Source organism: Acomys minous (genome assembly GCF_964271855.1).
Source record: "Acomys minous genome assembly, chromosome: 12".
Lineage (NCBI taxonomy): Eukaryota > Metazoa > Chordata > Mammalia > Rodentia > Muridae > Acomys > Acomys minous.
The window spans coordinates 72204873-72225145 of NC_140493.1; the positions used below are offsets into that span (position 1 = coordinate 72204873).

Sequence of the window (20273 nt, forward strand, 5' to 3'; positions counted from 1 at the left end):
AGGGTATAACTGTCTCAACTCCCCAGCGTTGAGTGACCAGGCAGACCCTACCTCAAAGAGCCTTTAAAGTAAGCCTCAAGCCTTCAAAACAAGCCTGTCCAGGAGTTTCCAGCTTCAGACCTTATTAGTGGGGACTGCGTAGAAGTGGCTTGCTCTGTGCTGTAGCAGGGCTTACTCCTTGCTTGTACAAGGAGGCACTATTGCAGGTCTATCTGCCCTGCTGTTACAAAGCACATAGATTGGATGGCTTAGACACAACAGACAGTCCTCACAGCTCTGGAAGGTGCAAGTCAGACGAGGAGCCAGCACCGTCAGGGACTGTAAAGGCCCAGTTCATTGCTCTTCCTCATATCTTAACAGGATGGAGATATCTCTAAGGTCATTTCTGTGTTTGTTTGTCAAGACAGGGTTTCTCTGTGTAGCCTTGGCTGTCCTAGACTTGCTTTGTAGACCAGGCTGCCCTTGAACTCACAGTGATCCGCCTTGAACCCTGCCTCCCAAGGCGTGTACCACCTCGCCCAGCCTCTAAGGTCATTTTTATAAGAGTACAAACCCCTTGCCGGGTATGGGGGGGGGTACACACCTTTCATCAGGACACTCGGGAAGCAGAGCCAGGCAGAGAAACCTTGTCTCAAAATACAAAAAAAAAAAAAAAAGCACAATTAATGACTACCCTTTTTCTCAGTAATTGTCCAGATGATACTGAGAACATGCATTTTTGTGTTTGGGGCCCTGTGCTTCCCAGCTTACATGTGTCCTCAGTCCTGGCTCTATTTATATCCTCAACCACCTATTTTTCTTTCAAAACAGGGGGTTTCTGTGTAGCCTTGACTGCCCTCGACTCGATTTGTAAGCCAGGCTGTCCTTGAACCCAGAGAGATCCTGATGCCTGCCTCTGCCTCCTGAGCACTGGGATTAAAGACATGTGCCACTGTGCCCAACTCTATCAATGCGCTCTCCCCCCGCCCCCTTTCTCTATGTAATAGCCCTGGCTGTCCTGGAATTCTCTAGAGAGTTCCAAAGACCAGGCTGGCCTCAGAGGTCCACTTGCCTCTGCCTCAGAGTGTTGGTGAAGGTGTGCACCACCACACCTGGCTCTATGCCTCTATGCTCTTATTGAAGCAATAAACTCATGCATAACTCTACTGCGCACCACATGCATGCCTCATGCCAAAGGATACCAGGAAAGGGCTCAGATTGCCTAGTACTGGGGTTACCGACAGTTGTGTGCTGGAACTGAACCCCAGTCCTCTAGAAGAGCAGCCAGTGAGCTGGCCCTTCAGCCCTGGGTCCTATGTTAAAAAACTGACTAGAAGAACATTTATCTTAATAGCTCAAACAACCTACTTGCAGTTGCACTGAACTGAGTGCTTTTGCTGTGAATACCGCTCACATTCACTGGATGTGTGTGTGCACTATGCACGTAGCCAGTGAATACTTCCTTATACACACACATACATTTGAAGACTTGACCATCCCACAGACACCTCATTTTTGTTTTGAACAAGGTCATATGGTGGACATAAGCTCTCTACACATCAGATCTGAGTTCTGTAAACTTCTGAGTTCTCTGCATGTCATGCTGGTACTCAGTGCTCACGAAGCAACATAGCAGTAGATCAGCTCCTGTGGTTATCTCCTTATGGATTTAGCGATGGGGAAGGGATGCCCACAAGTGAAAGTGGTACAGGTCAGACACTTGTGCCAACCAGTTCTCTCTTCCACCATGGAAGCTCTACACTCTGGTCCTCAAGGATTGGCAGCAAGGACCCTTCTCCACTGACTACGTCTTCCGCCCTGTAGTCATCTGTTCTTGATCTGTGTGCTCTATAGCTAAAATGCAGTGAGGCCAGCAGTTGGTGGGAGCTGCACAGACAGAATGCTCCAGCACCTCCAAGTCTTCATGGCCTCCATGGTTTCTGTGTAAGACAATGTTTAACTTCTCATGCCTTTTCTTTTCTTATCCTCGAGCTCGGCTGGCAGCCAAGCCCACTGCCTAGACTAAGAATCATGCTAGTTCCCTCCAGTCATAGCTCTTGCTGCCCTTAGGACAATGCAGACCAGACCAAACCAACTTTATCTCAATCACAAGCAGGCAAGGAATTTCAAGGATCATAAACCGAGGGTTTGCCAACCTAAGCTCGGGTTACAGGTCTTAAAGTGGTATGCATCGTTAAGGTAGTAGGGAAATAGGAGGATCTCTGTGAGTTATTAAAGGTCACCCAGGGTGAGCTACATAGTTAAGACCCTGTCTCAAAACAAAATAAAAACCCGGGCAATCAAATCTGAATGTCACTAATTTCTTGCCAGTTCTCCAAATGGTATAGCTGTGGCAAGGAATACACCCCAAGAAAAGCAACCTCAATCTGAAATCACATAGCTAGAAGCTGACCCAAGGGCGAGCCCAACCACCTTTTTCCCTGCCTCCCTTTGGCCATGTAGAGCCCCCTTCCTCTCTAAGGCAAAAGGAAGCCCAGGCATGTTTGCATCTGTTTGCATTCTGCTGTGTCCCTTTCCTATGGCTCTGAGGCTGCCAACAGCAGAGCATGGATCATTCAACTAAATGTCTTTACATCACTGGTGTTGGGTGTGGCTATGAAAAGTAAACATCCAAGCCGGGCGTGGTGGCGCGCGCCTTTAATCCCAGCAATCGGGAGGCAGAGGCAGGCGGATCTCTGTGAGTTCGAGGCCAGCCTGGTCTACAAAGTGAGTCCAGGATGGCCAAGGCTACATAGAGAAACCCTGTCTCAAAAAGCCAAAAAAAAAAAAAAGAAAGAAAAGTAAACATCCTGTTGGCGATTAATCATAATTTTTAAGATCCTATTTTTGATATATTTAAAATGCGATTAAATTTTTAATTTAACGTTTTTTTAAGCCTCTCTTTCCTTCTTTGAGAAAGTGCTTCTCTGTGTCGTCCTGGCTATCCTGGAACTTGCTTTGTAGACTAGGTTGACCACAAACTCAGAGATCCCCCTGCCTTTTCATCCTGAGTGCTGGGATTTAAATCTTATTTTTAAAACTATAGTAGATATACAAGTGAAATGCAGGGGGAAAAAACCTTAAGACCTTAGAAGAAGTGCCTTTGCTTCTTGTGTAATATAGAGGACACTTGAGAAATTACTTGGATTCTTTTCTGGCTTTCATAACCACTTCCGTATAGTTTAACATAGCTAACAAGAAGAACACCCATTCTCAGGAGCCCATCACCCCCTTGAGATCATGCGTGGCTACCAGTGTGTTAGTCTTCTTCAAGGACCCGGGCTACCATTTAACCAGCAGGGTTATTTGTTTTTTGGTTTCTCTGTGTATCCTTGGCTGTCCTGGACTCACTTTGTAGACCAGGCTGGCCTCGAACTCACTGCGATCTGCCTGCCTCTGCCTCCCGAGTGCTGGGAGTAAAGGTGTGCACCACCAAGCCCAGCCTAACCAGCAGGTTTAATTCGAGCTGTTGCTCTAAAAGATATTCTTTTGCTCAGAGCTGTTTTCCTTTACTCTACAGATTTAGGTACAAGTAAGGCATTGCTCCCAGAACACAACAGCATGCATGTGCTCAGGAAGCAATGCCTTCCTTCACATGGTCTCTTCCTCACATGCTAGTGGGCCCACCATTAGCCTTACTACAGTGAAGCTGGACAAAGGCACCACACAATGCAACACACGAAACAATCGTGTACAATGCATTATTTTATGACTTTTAATTAAAAAACTCAACAAAGATATAAAACAAGCATTTTACATAATACATACATTCTCAACATCTGCAGGTAAGATAAATAAAAGGCTAAAGCAGACATATTGTGTTGAGTCTCTTTGGTAAGTTACCAATATCATCCTCTGCAGAAACAGAATGTTTAAAAAAAAAAGCCCAGTCTTAAAATAATTGTCCCTTAGTAGTAAAATAATAATAATACAGTAGATATATTTTTCAAATTGACAAGAATGCATAATACCTTAGTCTCTGAGGGCTAAGTATCTGCTCTCCAAAGTTAAGGCCTACAGAGATGCCACCTTTTTTCTAGCTGCCTTCCTGGTTCTTTTTGTTGTGGTGGTTGTTGGGTTGTGTTTTTTTTTTTTAATGTCACAAACTCCTTGACATACCATACTTTTGGAAAGTCTTTTTCATATACAAAAACTCTCTCTCACCAGTCAGTTCGGCACCATCCATACTTATCAATCCCACTTCCTATGCTTTAACTCAGCATCATCTAAACTCAGTGCCCTCAAATAAAAAAGAGCAAGGATTCCACTGAATTTGCTCCAACAAACAGCACGTATACACAGTGGCTCTACTGAAGCTATATATACATATACAGGTCAAAGCTAAGAGTTAGAAAACTAAAAAGGCCGCCCATTCAATACATAGCAGCTCATATCTAAATATATACATGTATGTATATGTTTTCACAGTTAATCTTTTTAAAAATTACATGATATGTTCAGAAATATTTCTCCTATGGTCTATAAATAATGCCTTAAAAGTCCAACTAACAGAATGAAGTGTAAGCATTGATCAAGTTAAATAAATCTTCTGAGCCATCAAGAACAGATGCTTGAGCTGGTTGGCAGAGCTGGAGGTGTTTTGTAAGGGTGTTGTGTCAGGCCTACCAGGAAAGGCAGTCTTCCTTCTAAACCCGGTAGGACAGAAACTCCAAAACTTTGGAAGGAACAGGCAGTTTCTGGACTTCTTGGGTGGACATCACTCTTCGGATCGACATACGACATAAATGTTGAAGGCTAGGGACTTGCCTTGGAGTAGCCCAAAAATACACACTTCCGTCATGTGTCCTTTAGAGAAATAGACAAACAAAAGCACAGTCACCCAACTACTGTGTATCAGTCACAGACACCCAACTACATGTATCCCATGTCCTACAGCTGTGTATCAGTCACAGTCACTCAACTACATGAATCCCACATCCTACAGCTGTGTATCAGGGTCACACATCTCACCTTCAAATCTAAAAGAACTAACCAATGATGTACTTCAGGACAAGGCAGTAACAGGATTAAAAATAGTTTTCTAGGAAGTTTACAGAATTTTTCTCTCTTAAGAAACAAGAGAGGGGGCTCGAGAAACAGCCCAGCTGTTAGGAATGCTCAGTGCTTTTCCTGAAGACCAGGGCTCCGGCTCCTGCCTGGCGGCTCACATCCAGCTCTAGATCACACCCTCTTCTGGCCTCCACAGGTACTACGTGCACATGGTGCACACGCATGCAAAAACACCCCCACACAAAGTCAAAACAAATCTTCAAAGGAAAAAGAAACAGGAAAGATGTATTTACCCAGCAGCTAAAACACTGCCGTCAGTGGAAAAGGCACAGCAAAGACCGTTGCTCAAAGGTGCAACTTGTACCGGACAATCCTCATCAATTCTCCAGAACCTCACCATTCTAGAAGGGAGATAAGGGAGTTGAGTGAGTCAGAAAGCAGTGCTTCTAACTCTGAGAACACACACACACAAGTCTCTCTCAAAGACAGTGGTAACTTTGGATGAGGCAGGCTCGTGTGTAACGACCAGCCTGCAAGTCCCGGTCTTTCCTGCTTTTGCTACCGAGAGCTGGGGTTACAGGCATGTGTGGTCTCCGCCCAGCTAATGCAACTTTTGTTTTGTTTGAGATAGGGCCTCACTACTTACCCTAAGCTGGAACCCTCCTGCTTCAGTTTCCCACGTGCTGCAATTACAGGCATGAGGCTCCATATTCTATACTGTTGTGCTCTATATACAGACTATTTTACAACTGATACAATTACAAGTTGGTCATTTGGATAAACTCCAAAGAGATTACAAGGCATGGCTCTGTAACCTCATGTGTTTGAACCTGTAGCCTTCACGGCTGGAAGCGTCCTCGTTTTCTTTTCTTTCTCATTTGTTTTTCGAGACAGGGTTTCTCTGTATAGCCTTGGCTGTCCTGGACTCACTTTGTAGACCAGGCTGGCCTCCAACTCACAGCGATCCACCTGCCTCTGCCTCCTGAGTGCTGGGATTAAAGGCGTGCGCCACCATGTCTGGCTGCTTTCTCATTTTCTTACAGATAATTATAACACAATCTGCTTTACTTTTTTCTACATTTGCCTAATCTCACAAACAGTGGCTACCAACTTACAGCAGTGTAACACCATAGACAGCTGGGCAAAAAGCAGCACCTCCCAAGGTGCTGTTCAAAGGGACAGCCAGTTACAGGATGAGCACGGTCCACACTGAATTCCCAGCACTCAGGGCCAGAGGTAGAAGGGTCGTAAGTTCAAGATCAACCTGGCCCACATACCAAGACCATTTCAAATATAAACAAGTGAACAAATAACCCCTCCCCCACAAAAACCTCAATCTAGCTATAGAAAAGTGTTAAGTTAAAACATGCTTTCTTTCATTAAGTAGAAGGATGAAAAAAAAAACATTAAAAAGTATGAATATAGGCCAGGTGTGGTGGTGCACGCCTTTAATCACAGCACTCAGGAGGCAGAGGCAGGTAGACTGTTGAATTCGAGGCCAGCCTGGTCTACAAAGTGAGTCCAGGACAGCCAGGGCTACACAGAGAAACCTTGTCTCAGGAGAAAAAAAAAGTATGGCTATAGTTAGAATTCTACTCCATATACTTACTTATCATCAGCAAGGCTTGCAACATGCAGTCCATCATGACTGAAAGACACAGCTCGTACCCATCGGTCATTCGCTCCTCCAGCAAATATTGGAGTAGGTGGGGGAAACAGGTGCCTGGGAGCAGACATATTCTCAGTGGATTGATTTCAGAATCAATTCAAGAAACAAAATGGGCTTGGTACCAAGCTCATTGGCCTCTGGATAAGGTTTAAAGCGGGGCTTTGATGATACAGCTAACACGGGAAGAAAGCTGTTACAGCTAAGCTAAATGCCATAGGAAGCTGAGGGCTCAGCACAGGGCCATGCACAGAGGACTGTCCTTCAGCTAAGGGACACAGCAACTGAGCTTCCCTGCTACAACTGGCAACAAAAGCGAGGGCTTCTGAAAGAACTGTTCACCTCTTTTCACAAAGCTCACAGCATTTAAGTCCAACTTCTGTTTAACACTTTCCTCAGGCATGACACCCTTAGTAGGGCACTGTTACGTACCTAGTAAGAGCTAGGCTTACTCTGAGTTGTCTAAAGCTTTGCATTATTCAAGTGCTCACATAATGGGACTATTCATTGTACACTTGGTTGAGGATTCTAATTTTACGAGTAAATTCTTCAAAGCTATAGTGAAAGCCAAAGTTGGATATCAGACTGATAATAATTCATATTGTACTCACCCAAATTCCATTAGAATGTCTCCACTGTGTGGATCCCAGACATACACACGAGTATCATAAGATGCAGTAGCTAGCAATGCTCCATCAGGAGAAAAGTCACAAGCTACAACATCATGGTGATGCCCTTCTAGTCTCCTTATCATGGTGTAATTATCCATATTCCAAAGGAAAACCTGAAATTATAAAAAGGCAAATGTTATAGTTTCACTCAGTCACACAGAGGACAAAGGGGCACATCTTAAACTACAACTGCTACTTTAACATTATATTAAATTAATTACAAATTACAAGTAATATAAAGAATATGCTCAGTGTCATAGATTAAAAATCAGTCTTTAAGTTAATTAAAGCAGACATGCAAATTTCTATCTCAAATGTTTCTGTTAAATGTTAATTTAAAAAATAAGCCTAAAGGGAAAATAAAGGCAATGTAATTTAACCACAAATACTGAGATCCATTTATTCCAAAAACTAATTAACTAAAATATACAGAAATAAATAGGGTTAAGTATTACAAACCCCTTTCTCTTTTTTCCAGAAACTATCAATTTTTAAAAATATATACAGACAGAAAATGTAATGTTAGCAAATTGTTACTCCATTGGCATCTCCCTTTGAGATAATCACTTGTTTACAATAGGCTTGGGTCACCACGAGAGCCTAGGAAGAGAAACAGACACTGCAAGCAAAGAGAATTTTCACAGCCAAATGTAATTTTACTGGCAAACAAACAAGGATGTTAAACCACATTACAAGTAAACATGTTATTTTTTTTATATATATTTAATTATAACATTTTTTGTAATCAGGACTTAACATTTATTTTTTCCCCAAAATGACTATAATCTATTAGTTATTTTCAACATAAAACAATGAAACTGCTTAAAAATAAGTTCACATACAGTTTAGATTTTAAACATCCAAGACTGTGCAGAAGAGTTCCAAATAAGTTTTGCTGGTTTTTTGCTTTGAGGCAATATCTCACCAAGAAGCCCAGGCTGGCCTTTAAGTAGCCCAGGCTGGCCTTGGCCTTGAATTTGTGACCCACTTGCCTCTGCCTCTCAAGTAGCTCTAGACAGGGCTCTAGTGCTTACTGCAGTCTGTCAGGTTAAACGTGAACTTGGAGGTTTACAGCAAGCAAGCCTAGTGAGACCGCAGCCCTCCTCTTGAAGTAGATAGAGCAATCCTTCATGCTACTTCTTTTCTGTACACATTAATTATTTCCAAAGGAAAGTAAGTACAGTAACTGGGCCAGTGACTTAAGGTACTGCCAGTATCTTAAGAATTCTAAAAAGCAGAGAAAGCACTCAAAAACCAGTTATCTTACATTAAATAGGGCTCGCTTGTCAGACTCTCAATTCCACCAAACTAGAAGATCAATTTACTCACGAGTCTGGGTTTTACTGTGGGAGAAATTATTTTTAAAGGGGGAAGAAAAAAGAAAAAAGAAGAGAAAAGAAAGAAAAGCAGAAAGTGGCCGTCGACCAGCACCTGTGTACGTACAGTACACCTTGCAGCCGAATGCAAGGTTACTTCATCCTATGGTAAAGGTCGCCCCCAGCCCGGTAGCCAGAGATGCCACTCTTTCTGCCCAGCTAACACCATGTGCGCCTGTGTGCGAGTGGTGCCAGCATAACCTCAATCACACCAATATTGCTGCCACCACCTGTGACAGGGAAAGCAAGAAGCATATGGAAAACACACAGCCTAAAAACAGCAATGTCAACATCTAGCTTGTTTTTATGATTAAAAAACAAAAAACAAACCTAAGCTATTTTGTTCTAAACTTCTAACATTCACAGCCACCATTTTAACACACTTTTTGGTAAAATGTCTTTATCTAGCCACAACCCCCACCCCCATTAGTCCAAAGAGTTTTGTGATCACTGCGCATATTTGGAGCTCAGCCAGTTTCATTAATACTCAATGCTGCTTTAACTTAGAGCTAATAAACTGACAGTTCACTAAAAGCACCACCCTCAATAATCACTAAGCTGGCAATAGGCACACTGCAAAACTATGTGCAGCTTCGCCTATAATTCAGTCTAGTACATACATGTGCTAATTTTATTACATTTTTAATTACTTTTTTTTTTTCAGTTAAATGTCCAGCATCAGCTGGGACAAAATATAAATAAAGGAATGAATGAATAAACAACAACAAAAGAACCCCAGCAAACTGGACAAAACAAAAACAAAGAAATTATTTAGAAAGGAAATATCTTTAAAATGAACTAGATTGTCTATAGCACATAAGAGTTGCTAGATTTCACAAAAAAACTGACTATGACTAACTCTTCATTTTACAAGCATCTCTAAAAGCAATTCAATTTCTCAATTTACAAATAACTAATATTCTGCATGCAAATTCTCTCCATCATGAAATAAAGCATTTAAGATACTCATGACACCGAGCACAGACTTAAGGTTACTTAGATTTAAAATGATTAAGCATACATCATCATCCAATTCCCATAACATGTACAAGAACTCTGACACGTACTGCTTTACTGGCTCCAACTGAACACAGCATAGAAGAGTCGGGCGAGAATGCACAACTGTACACCCAGTTCTGGTGTCCCCGCAATACTTTCATCATGTTTCCTAAGAAAAAGAAGCATCTGTGTCAGGAGAATGCATTTCAAATCAGTAGCACCTTGACTGACATGACAGTAGTTTACAGTTATCAAGCTTTTATAGCTGAAAAACGTGTGTGTGTATATATGTATATATACATACATACACATACAGAGAGGCCTTCCATATGTGCCGCCTTCTTGCTTGCTTGCTTTCCTTCCTTTATTCCCAAGGCAGGGTTCTCTCAATGTAGCCCAGACTATTCTACAACTACTACGTAGACCAGACTGGCTTCGAACTCACAAAGGATAGTGTCTGTTGCTTGATAAAATTATACGGGCCAGGCGCCATGGTTCACGCCTTTAATCCCAGCACTTGGAGAGGCAGAGGCAGGCAGATCGCTGTGAGTTCGAGGCCAGCCAGGTCTACAAAGTGAGTCCAGGACAGCCAGGGCTACACAGAGAAATTCTGTCTTGAAATAACAAAAACCAACAAAACCCACTCTTTTCCCCAGTTGGGGAGAAGTCAGAAGACACACTTACCATCGTCTTTCAGGTCCCACACTCTCAGGGTTTTGTCTCTTGAAGCTGACACAAGGATTAAGCTCCCATCTGGAGCAAATGTTAAGTCTCTGACCACCTCAATGTGGTCCACCAAATTAAGGAGGAGTTTTCCTAAATGTGATTAAAAGGAGAGAAAAAAAAAGACAAAATCAATTAGTTCTTATCTTCTATTTTTATAGGTTTGTAACTGTAAACACTGAGCAGACATTCTCGGGTACCTCCTTGTTTTATGGAGTAAACTACTTCACTTAGTATTAGTGGCTGTTTTTACTTGTGAGGATTCATTGCTTGGATTTTTAAGTAATTTCTTCCCAAGATAACAAACCCTGCATTTATTAGCAAAATGTAGAAGAATGGCTGAAATGTCAGAAACCCTTTAGATCAAATTAGCCCCCTAGCCAGGGGTGGTAGCACACAGGCAGATCTCTGTGAGTCAAGGACAGTCAGGGCTACACAGAGAAATCCTGTCTCAAAAAAATAAATAAAAAGTAAAAAAAAAAAAAAATAAATAAAGTACAGCTTTAAAACAGTATCAAACTATCAAATTTTCTCTTTGCTTTTTATTTCCATGGCCTTGGGCTATAAAATGCCCCACAAAGTAAACATTATCTCTCTCCCAACTTTTTTTTTTTAATGTTTTTAGTTTTTCGAAACAGGGTTTCTCTGTGTAGCCCTAGCTGTCCTGGACTCGCTTTGTAGACCAGGCTGGCCTTGAACTCACATCGATCCAGTTACTAGAAGTTTTGTTTTCTAGAAAAATTTGTGGTCATCTCAAATTTTCCCCAATAAGCCGATGAAACTGTTTCCTTGTCCCCAATCCAATGTCATTATCACTGTCTGTGTTCTGCGGCAGATCTTGCTTCAATGCCACTTAAATTAGTTTATGTTTGTGAACACACACTAGAGCAAAACCAAAACTCTCCTTTTCTTCTTGTACTGCTGGGCATCGGAGCTGGGGTTCAAAGCACTGTTCATCAACTACGTTACCACTGAGCTTCCTTCTCATCCTTGGTGGAGACAGGATCTTGCTGTGCTGTTCGTGCTGCCTTCAAGTTGCTATGTAAACCAGGCTGGCCACTCAGCCTTCTCCATATTGGGATCACTGTGTTTATGTCAGCATGCCTGTTTGAACACTTACTTTTCTTTGTTTTGTTTTGTGACAGGGTCTTTCTACAAAGCCCTAACTAACCTAGAGCTCATAAATCAATCTGGCCTCAAACTCAGAGATCTGCCTCTGCCTCCTGAGTGCTGAAATTAAAGACATGCACCACATCCCACTTCGAACCCTTAATTGCTCAAAGAACTCAACTTTTCTTTCTTTTTTTGTTTTTGTTTTTCATTTATTTATTTATTGGTTTTTCGAGACAGGGTCTTTCTGTGTAGCCTTGGCTGTCCCAGACTAGCTTTGTAGACCAGGCTGGCCTCAAACTCACAGCGATCTGCCTGCCTCTGCCTTCCGAGGGCTGGGATTAAAGGCATGTGTCACCACGCCCAGCTCTGTTTTCGTTTTTCAAGACAGGGCTTCTCTGTGTAGCGGCTCTGGCCATCTTGAAACTTGCTCTGTAGACCAGGCTGGCCTCGGAACTCACAGAGATCCACCTGCCTCTGCCTCCCAAGTGCTGGGATTAAAGGTGTGTGCCACCACCACCCAGCAAGAATTCAACTTCTCAACTTACATGGTTAGACATTGGATAATGACTAAAACCTCATGAAGGTTAGATAGATTAAAGTCTGAATTGCAAGCTGGGCACGGTGGTACATGCCTTTTACCCCAGCACTTGGGAGGCAAAAGCAGAAGCAGCAGATCCCTGCAAGTTTAAGGTCAGCCTAGTCTACATAGTGAGTTCCAAGACAGCCAGGACTACATAGAGAGACCCTGTCTCAAAAACAAAAGAAATGAACCAAACTTCTGATTAGTGGCTTGGCTGATAGGTGCTTGCACAGCATGCATGTGAAGGCCTGGAGTTGGATCCCAGCACTGCATAAGACTGGGAGTGCCTGCAATGCCGGCACTCAGGAATGTGACAGCTGGAGGAGCTTGGGGGAAAGCCATCCTTCCCTACAGTTTACATACCAAACAAACAAACAAACCTGATTTCCCATGAAAACCTCTATCATTGAAAAGCATGTAAGACATTTTGCTGAGTTATTAAACTAAATTATTAGTTTATAAATAATTAACTAAAATAAGGCCCATACATGCTTTGCATACTTTATCAAGAAGTATGAACTCTATTATTATTCTCCTAGATTAATTATGAACTGAAGCCAGGCGTGGTGGCGCACACCTTTAATCCCAGCACTCAGGAGGCAGAGGCAGGCGGATCGCTGTGAGTTCAAGGCCAGCCTGGTCTACAAAGTGAGTCCAGGACAGCCAAGATAACAGAGAAACCCTGTCTCAAAAAACCAAGAAAAAGAAAAAAACAAAAAACTATTAACTGAAGAGTTAGAACAATTATAAAGACACATCAATTCTCATTTTTCTATACATTAAAGTCCTCAAATCATATTCCAGTGCTTCCATCATAAAACAACCCGTACCTGTATATACATCCCAGATTTTGATGCGACCATTGTTTAAGCCTGTGGCAAGAAGTAGCTGATCTTGTCCAAATCTGAACCGATGCCATTCTATATTAACACAGCGACTCTGTTTTTCTGGAACTGAAGACCCAAAAGCAAGACTCCAGACTATGTCGCCACAGTCTATGATGTGTTCACGGGGCTTAGTTTTTTGACCATTACTATTTTGTCTTGCCAATTTTAGACAGCTTGAGTTGGTAACATTCTTGGAACCATGCAAAAGACTGAGGGAGAAAAGAATGAAAATAAATTATTCTTTATAGCAAACTTCTGTAGACACTAACTGTTAACACTTGTCAAATCTTCCAATACAATATAACATTATTTCTACAGAAAGGAAAATTGGTATCTGAAATATGAGACCAGACAAATTCAACTCACGAAAACTATTGGTGGCTGAAAGAATAATCAATATGAAAGCTATTTATAACTTATTATCCTTCCAAATAATAGGACTTCAAGCTGGGCATGGTGGCGCACACCTGTGATCCCAGCACTCAGGAGGCAGAAGCAGGCAGAGCTCTGTGAGTTCGAGGCCAGCCTGGTCTACAAAGTTAAGTCCAGGACAGCCAAATCTACAGAGAAAGCCTGTCTCTAAAATACCAAACAAACAAAAAGAAAAGAAAAAAGAAAAACCAAATAATAGGACTTCCTTACTAGAGCAGAGTAAGGCCTGGGTCTACATGAGAGAGGGCACTGTTGTCAGTGTCAGCACTGGCCAGTGTATTTCAATTGAGACAGCTTCTATCACAGGAAGTGCACTCAGTAGTGACCCTAAGACTTGTAACTTTTTGTTCATGCACAGAAGTGAAGAAATGATGAGAAAAAAGGTAACTTCAATATGAAACTTAAGGACTAATTTAGCTCATTTCCCAAAGTATCAAGCATTACATAATCCACCTTTAAGGATCCTAATGTGAATTGTTTTTAAAAATTAGAAGCTAGAGACCCCGAGAGCTCTGAAGCCCCAGGTGTGATCTCCATCCCAGCATAAATGGGGTGTGCTGGCATGCCCTGTTATTCTAACACTTCTGAGTAAAGGTGCGAAAGATCAGAAGCTTAAAGTCACCCTAGGCTACCCACTGAGTTTTGAAGGTACCTAGGCTAAAGTCCCACCCCTCTATTCCAATAAACTAGAGGCAGTGGCTCACACCCAGAAGACAGCATCAGCCTAAGACAGGATCAAGAGTTTAGAGCCAACCCAGCCCACATAGTAGAACTTTCTTATAGGAGAAAAATCTGTCTCCTTTTTTTTGGTTTTTTGAGACAGGGTTTCTCTGTGTAGCCTTAGCTGTCCTGGACTTACTTTGTAGACCAGGCTGGCCTCGAACTCACAGAGATCCACCTGCCTCTGCCTCCCAAATGAAAAATCTTTTTATCCATTACTGTTAACCAATAAAGTGTGTGAAACCCAAAGTAAATGCAAATGGTTTCACCTAACAAAGACCAGGTGGTGTGACACAACAATTAATCTGTCTTTTCACATACATACACTTAACAGAAGACAGGGGTGTAGGTTAGTTGGCAAAGTATTGGCCCCAGCCTATAAGGCCCTGGGGTTCAGTGATGTAGGGGTAGGAGCATAACTGTCTGAGAAATACTAAAACACTCAACAATGTACAAATTAGGTCCAGACCTTTTCAACTATGTAGACCAGGCTGGTCTACTATGAGATCATCTGCCTCTGCTTTCCCAGTGTGTACCACCACACCCACGCAGATAACTTTTTTTTTCCTTTTCCTTTTTGAGACAAAGTCTCTCTATTATGTAGCCCTGGCTGTCCTGTGTAGATCAGGCTGGTCTTGAACTCAGAGAGCCACTTGCCTCCACCTTCCAAGTGCTGGGATTAAAGAGATGCACCACGATGGCAGGTTCAGACAAATCCTCAATGCTAATTTCAACTACAAACACACTTATAACCCTGGCTATAAAGGAAAACTTAAATATTACCCAACAACACTGAAAGACAGCAGTAAGTCTTACAAATACAAAGGAAGAAAGAAGTCTTACAAGTTCTTAAGGCACTGGGACCACGGGACGAGCGTCACTATACGATACCCTTGTGACCACGCAAAGTATGAACCATCTGGAGCGAAAGCAACTGTCCAGTTCTCACCACCACATTTCTTGTCAAAAGGAGCCGCTGGAGCTAGAAGTTCCCCTATAGTGCGCGATCTCACTAAAACCAAAACAAAACAAAGCAGGAGATTATATAACAAGGGATTGAGATGGCGCTCACGTTACTTTGGAGTTGGCTGAGGTTTTCTCCTTTTCTTCTACACAGGTCTGGTTTGCTCTCCACTCACAGAACATTAGAGATTCGTTTTGTTTTGATAGTGGTTTTCCAATACAAGATTTAAGTATGTCGCTAGGTACGGTGGGCACACCAGTCATCCCACCACTTCTAAGGCTCAGGAAGGAGGAGTTCAAGGCCAGCGTGGTTTACAGGAGACCTTGTCACAAAGTTTCAGGGCGGTGAATGGGGGGTGGGCAAGATGATGGGGCTTTCAGGCCAGCCTGGACTATATATGGGCAGATCCCATGAAAGTGAGAAAGGCAAAGAGAGAAAGAAAGAGAAGAGAAGTAGACTTTGTCTTAACTCAGGCAGAGGCAGGTGGATCTCTGTGAGTTTGAGGCCAGCCTGGTCTACAAAGAGATTTCCAGGCCAGCCAAGGCTTATTATACAGAGAAACCCTGTCTCAAAAACCGAAAGGGAACCCTTAGGCTCAAGTGGTCTTGCCAACATACGAGAGGCCCTGGTTCGGTGCTCAACACTCGGGAGGCAGAGGCAGGTGCATCTCTGAATTTGAGGCCAGCCTGGTCTACAAAGTGAGTCCAAGGCAGCCAAGGTTATACAGAGAAACCCTGTTTCCAAAAAACAAAAAAATAAAGAAAAGTGGTACCCAAAACTGTACTTTCTGGTGTGGTTTTATCAAAGTGATAGAGCACCCCCACTTATTCAAAAGGCAGCCACCAACATAAACTCACATTCATTTTACCGGCAGTCACATGAGTATGATACAAGACTCACGAGCTGGTGAGCAGAGGCCTGCACGATGGCTTCTCCATCCATAAACTTCAGAAAGAACACACTGTTGGCAGGCTTCCTGCATTTTTCCAAGCCTACCCTCTTAAATGGTCCTTCCACTGGGATTCTCTTAATATGCCCTGCCTCCCAAAACTGGGATTCCTGTTCAAATTTCATGAATTTTAGTAGAACGGGTCTTGTTCACAAATAAAGGAAGCAAGTTTTAAAGTTCTACTTTTTTTTTTAAGGAAATGGGAAGTATTAGATGTAAAAGAGAAAGTCCTAGGTAAACCTAAGTAGAATACTACATGTCCCACAAAAGAGTTTAGGCCTGTATTTTAAAGTTACTTTAAAAAAAAAAAAATCCAAGCTGGGCAGTGGTGGCGCACACCTTTGATCCCAGCACTTGGGAGGCAGAGGCAGGTGGATCTGAGTTCTAGGCCAGCCTGGTCTACAAAACGAGTCCAGGACAGCCAAGGCTACACAGGGAAACCCTGTCTCCAAAAACCGAAATCAAAGACAAAAATAAATCTTGACCACAATCATTTGGCCGCTCTTCCTCATCAAGTGTTAATAAGAGATACCGGTGTGGCTGGTTCAAACAACCAACATCCATGAAACAATAAACTAACTCATCCTCAAATGCAAGAAATTCTAGTACCACTATAAGAACGGTAAAATAAATGTTACATGGTCAGTGTTTTTCTAATTGCCTTCAAGTTTCCTTACTGGCTAACAGACACGCCAAGTGATTTTTATACTTTAATCAGCTGTTTTAAATACTTGAGCACTAACTAGTAAAATATTACCAACCTGGAGTAAGGTTTACGCTGAAGAGCTTTTTTAAAAAATTAATGGCTGCATCTGTTTAATGTTAGCATTGTAAGAAATGTTTAATTTCATGACCCTGGCTTAGGTCCCAACACTGACTGGCCGTGGGAAACTGGCCCTAAAACACAACCTATCTGTACAGTAGTTACATCATGAGTCACTGCTCAACTAGGCTAACCAGACTGAAGTTCTTCACATTCCGCCCTCCAATTCCCTAACCAGAAAGGAAGTGTGACAGTGCCTTGTTAAAGTAAAGAGGGCAGTAGCTCACGGCAGTTACGTCTCTGTCCTAGAACTCTTCACGGAGTCCTACCTCTACTTTCAGCATGTATATGAAAACCCAAACTTGACATGACTAGACTAATGCCAGGGGGTGGGGGGCTTTATCCACAAACACCAAGCCACACAGAGAAATAAATGTCTAACCTTTGTATCCAAATGGCACTTCAAATACAAAGAAATAAGAAACTTGGCTTAGGAAAGGCCAAATTCAAGACATTTGACAGTTACACTTTTATATTATATCCAGTAAATAAGGAGACACAAAAGTGAAAAAAAAAACTATTTAAAAAAAAAAATCAAAGCTGGGCGGTGGTGACGCAGGCCTTTAATCCCAGCACTTGGGAGGCAGAGGCAGGCGGATCACTGTGAGTTCGAGGCCAGCCTCGTCTACAAAGTGAATCCAGGACAGCCAAGGCTACAGAGAAACCTTGTGTCAAAAAACCAAAAAAAATTTATATATATGCAGGTATTTGATGAATCATCTTCCCTTAGCAAGTATGCTGAGAAGCACTGTGTAGTCCCTTGAAAAAGAGGGCAAGAATGCTGGGCGTGGTGGGGCACACCTTTAATCCCAGCACTTGCTTTTGAGTTCGAGGCCAGCCTGGTCTACAAAGCAAGTTCAGGACAGCCCCGGCTACACAGAGAAACAAACAAACAAACAAACAAACAAACAAAAGAGGGCAAGAAAAGTTTTCAAAGTACAGATAAATATGAACAGTGTTATTGGTATATATGAAAGAGGAAAAACCATTGCTCAGTCCTAAGAATTTGAGGCCAGGAGACACAGTTCAGAGGTAGAACACTTGCCTAGCATACACAAGGTCCTGAGTTTAATTCCTAGCACTACTAAGAATAATAAAACAAAATTAAAGAGTCTGAGTTCAAAACACTTGGCTTTAAAATACAGTTTAAAAACCAGCAGGAATTTAATGATTCCTGTAACTTTAACATGGTTATAAAACTAATATTAAAGCCACCTGCTAATCAGCCATTCAACTTCATCCTGGGATGGGGGGGGGGGAGGACCCAATTGAGTACAGAAAAAAGAAAAAAAAATTTTTATTAGCTCAGTTTCTCATCCTTCCTAAGAAAACCTCCTCTAAACACTTGACAAAGTCATCCACACCAACAGCAGGAAAAGGAAAAGGCTCTCTGCTCACTGACCACTGTCATTTTTTAAAACTGAATTTCACTATTGTAGTCTTGGCTACTGGAACTAGCTATGCAGACTAGGCTCTTTTTTTTTTTTTCCAAGACAGGGTTTCTCTGTGTAGCCTTGGCTGTCCTGGACTGGCTTTGTGGACCAGGCTGGCCTCGAACTCACAGTGATCCGCCTGCCTCTGCCTCCTAAGTGCTGGGGCAGACTAGACTTCTGATCACAGATCCTGCTTGCCTTGAATGCTGGGGTTACCATGCCCGGCCAAATTAAAACAAACAAAACAAAAGTAGTAATGTCAGTGTCTGCTAATGATTTTTTTTACTCAATGAATCTCAAACAATGGCCTCAAAGGTGGCTCCTTTGAGAGGACTCAGATAATGCTAAGCACTTTAAAGGGACCTCTGGGCAGGTCTGTCCACACCCTTCCACTCCCCATTGTCCTGTCTTCTGCCTGGTGCGTGGCAGAGGTGGCCGCTGGGACCACTTTTGAGCCCTTTCCCAGACTCCATCCTCTGTATGACAGCCCCCCTTCTCCTCCAGTCGCATCTTCACGCTGCTCCTACCGTGTATATAAGGCAGGATGCTCCCTCGCCTTTGAACCCTTCACTTTCATAACACCATCCTTTAAAAGGGGGAAAGTTTTCCACCCGGCAGGCACCTCTTCAGCCCCTTTCTCATTAGAGTGCCTGACATACAGGAACTTCTACCTCCTATTGCATCTCAAGACACAAAAAGTTCACTTTTTTTTCCCCCACCACAGACTCAAGATATCCTAAGACAGGCCAGGCACTTAGCCTATGCTAGGAACCCTTGAGAGCCACTCGACATCCAAGCCCCAAGCAGAGAGAATCCCAGGATCTGGGACCCGCTCCGGAGCTGTGAAGGTGGCACCGGGGTCGCGCCCGAGCTGTTGATGGTGGCACCGGGGTACGGCGGGCTTGGTAAGCCTGGCCTCACAGTAACTCGGAGGCCCTCTCCGGGGCGCGGGTCCATTCACTCCCGGCCGACGCCCATCGCGGGGCCGCTTCCTCCCGCCACGCGGCGCCGGTCCCCGCCTCTCCCCGCTTCTCCCGAGTCTCGGCACGGGGTTCCCCGTTTCTCATGCGCCTGGGCATCGGACTTCCCGCTTCTCCCCCGACCCCACCGCTTGGCACCCCCGGCCCCGGCGCCAGCCCCATCACAGCCTGCCCGTCCTCCCCGCGCTCCCACTCCATCCTGGGCCTCACCGATCTCTTTCTCGTTGACCCTCGGGGGAAAGCTGGCCATCTATGGGGCACCGTCTGATTCCGGGAACTCGATTCGGGACGCAGCGACAGAGAGAAGGGAAACGGCGGGGGCTGAGGGGCGTGACGCGGGCTCGGTCCTTCCCGGGTGGTGGGGACCGAATCGAGAGTGCGGGCGGCCGCTGCGGCTTCTGCGGAATGCCCGGCGGAAATCACCGGGAGATGTGGGACCGGGCCAGCGGGTCACACTCAGACAAAAGAGCCGGCGCGCCTTCCACTCACGGACTTGTACAGCCCACCAACACCTCCGCCGCCAAACCAGACACTGGGACAAGATGGCGGGCGGCACTGATAATATCTGGGAGGCGGGGTGTGGCGCGTGACGTCAGCCGAGCAGGCCCCGCCTCCCGACGCAAGAGACGTGACATTATGGGCTCACGCGCGGGCGTTGACCCCTCAACGAGCGACCTGCAGGCGGTTCTGAAGTCGAAGACAAGCAGAGGATAGTATAAAAATGCCCGTGACTGAACCGGGGAAAAAAAAAAAAAAAGACTTTTCAGATGCTTAACTCCATTTAGCTACGTCCCTGGCTCCGTGGTGCAGGGGAAGTGAAGGTTGCAATGATGAAAGAGATACAATGAAAATTAGCATAGTGGTGCCGAGTTTGTCAGGACGTGAGCCAGCTGGTTTTAGAGAAGACTCAATTAACGGAGGAGACCCAGATGGGCCTCACCTCTGAGGCCTCCCCAAAGCTGCCTCTG

At 43.8% G+C, this 20273-nt stretch overlaps 1 protein-coding gene across 5 annotated transcripts; it reads right to left on the minus strand.

The window, feature by feature from the left end:
• Positions 1 to 3680: 3680 nt before the first annotated feature.
• WSB1 (WD repeat and SOCS box containing 1) lies at positions 3681 to 19861 on the minus strand. Of its 5 annotated transcripts, XM_084748285.1 has the most exons (9): positions 19516 to 19860; positions 15000 to 15168; positions 12948 to 13213; positions 10386 to 10517; positions 9770 to 9870; positions 7267 to 7439; positions 6599 to 6712; positions 5283 to 5390; positions 3681 to 4785 (listed from the first exon to the last, which is right to left on the minus strand). In XM_084748285.1, exons 1-9 carry the CDS (start codon positions 19553 to 19555, stop codon positions 4626 to 4628), a joined length of 1263 nt encoding a protein of 420 aa, XP_084604411.1. In that variant the 5' UTR covers positions 19556 to 19860; the 3' UTR covers positions 3681 to 4625. The 5 variants fall into 5 exon arrangements, with proteins under 5 accessions (XP_084604411.1, XP_084604412.1, XP_084604415.1 ...); XM_084748286.1 differs by lacking the exon at positions 5283 to 5390 and having other exon boundaries at positions 19516 to 19861; XM_084748289.1 differs by lacking the exons at positions 12948 to 13213; positions 15000 to 15168; positions 19516 to 19860 and adding an exon at positions 8770 to 8932 and having other exon boundaries at positions 10386 to 10404.
• Between the last annotated feature and the right edge of the window lie 412 nt (positions 19862 to 20273).

Coding starts and splice junctions, on each gene's coding strand:
- WSB1 (XM_084748285.1), bottom strand. CDS start 19,555: ATGGCCAGCTTTCCCCCGAGGGTCAACGAGAAAGAGATCG. Junction 13,214..14,999: donor TCCCAGTGCCTTAAGAACTT/GTAAGACTTCTT, acceptor TTTCTCCCTCAG/TCTTTTGCATGGTTCCAAGA. Junction 4,786..5,282: donor GGCAGTGTTTTAGCTGCTGG/GTAAATACATCT, acceptor ATTTCTCTAAAG/GACACATGACGGAAGTGTGT.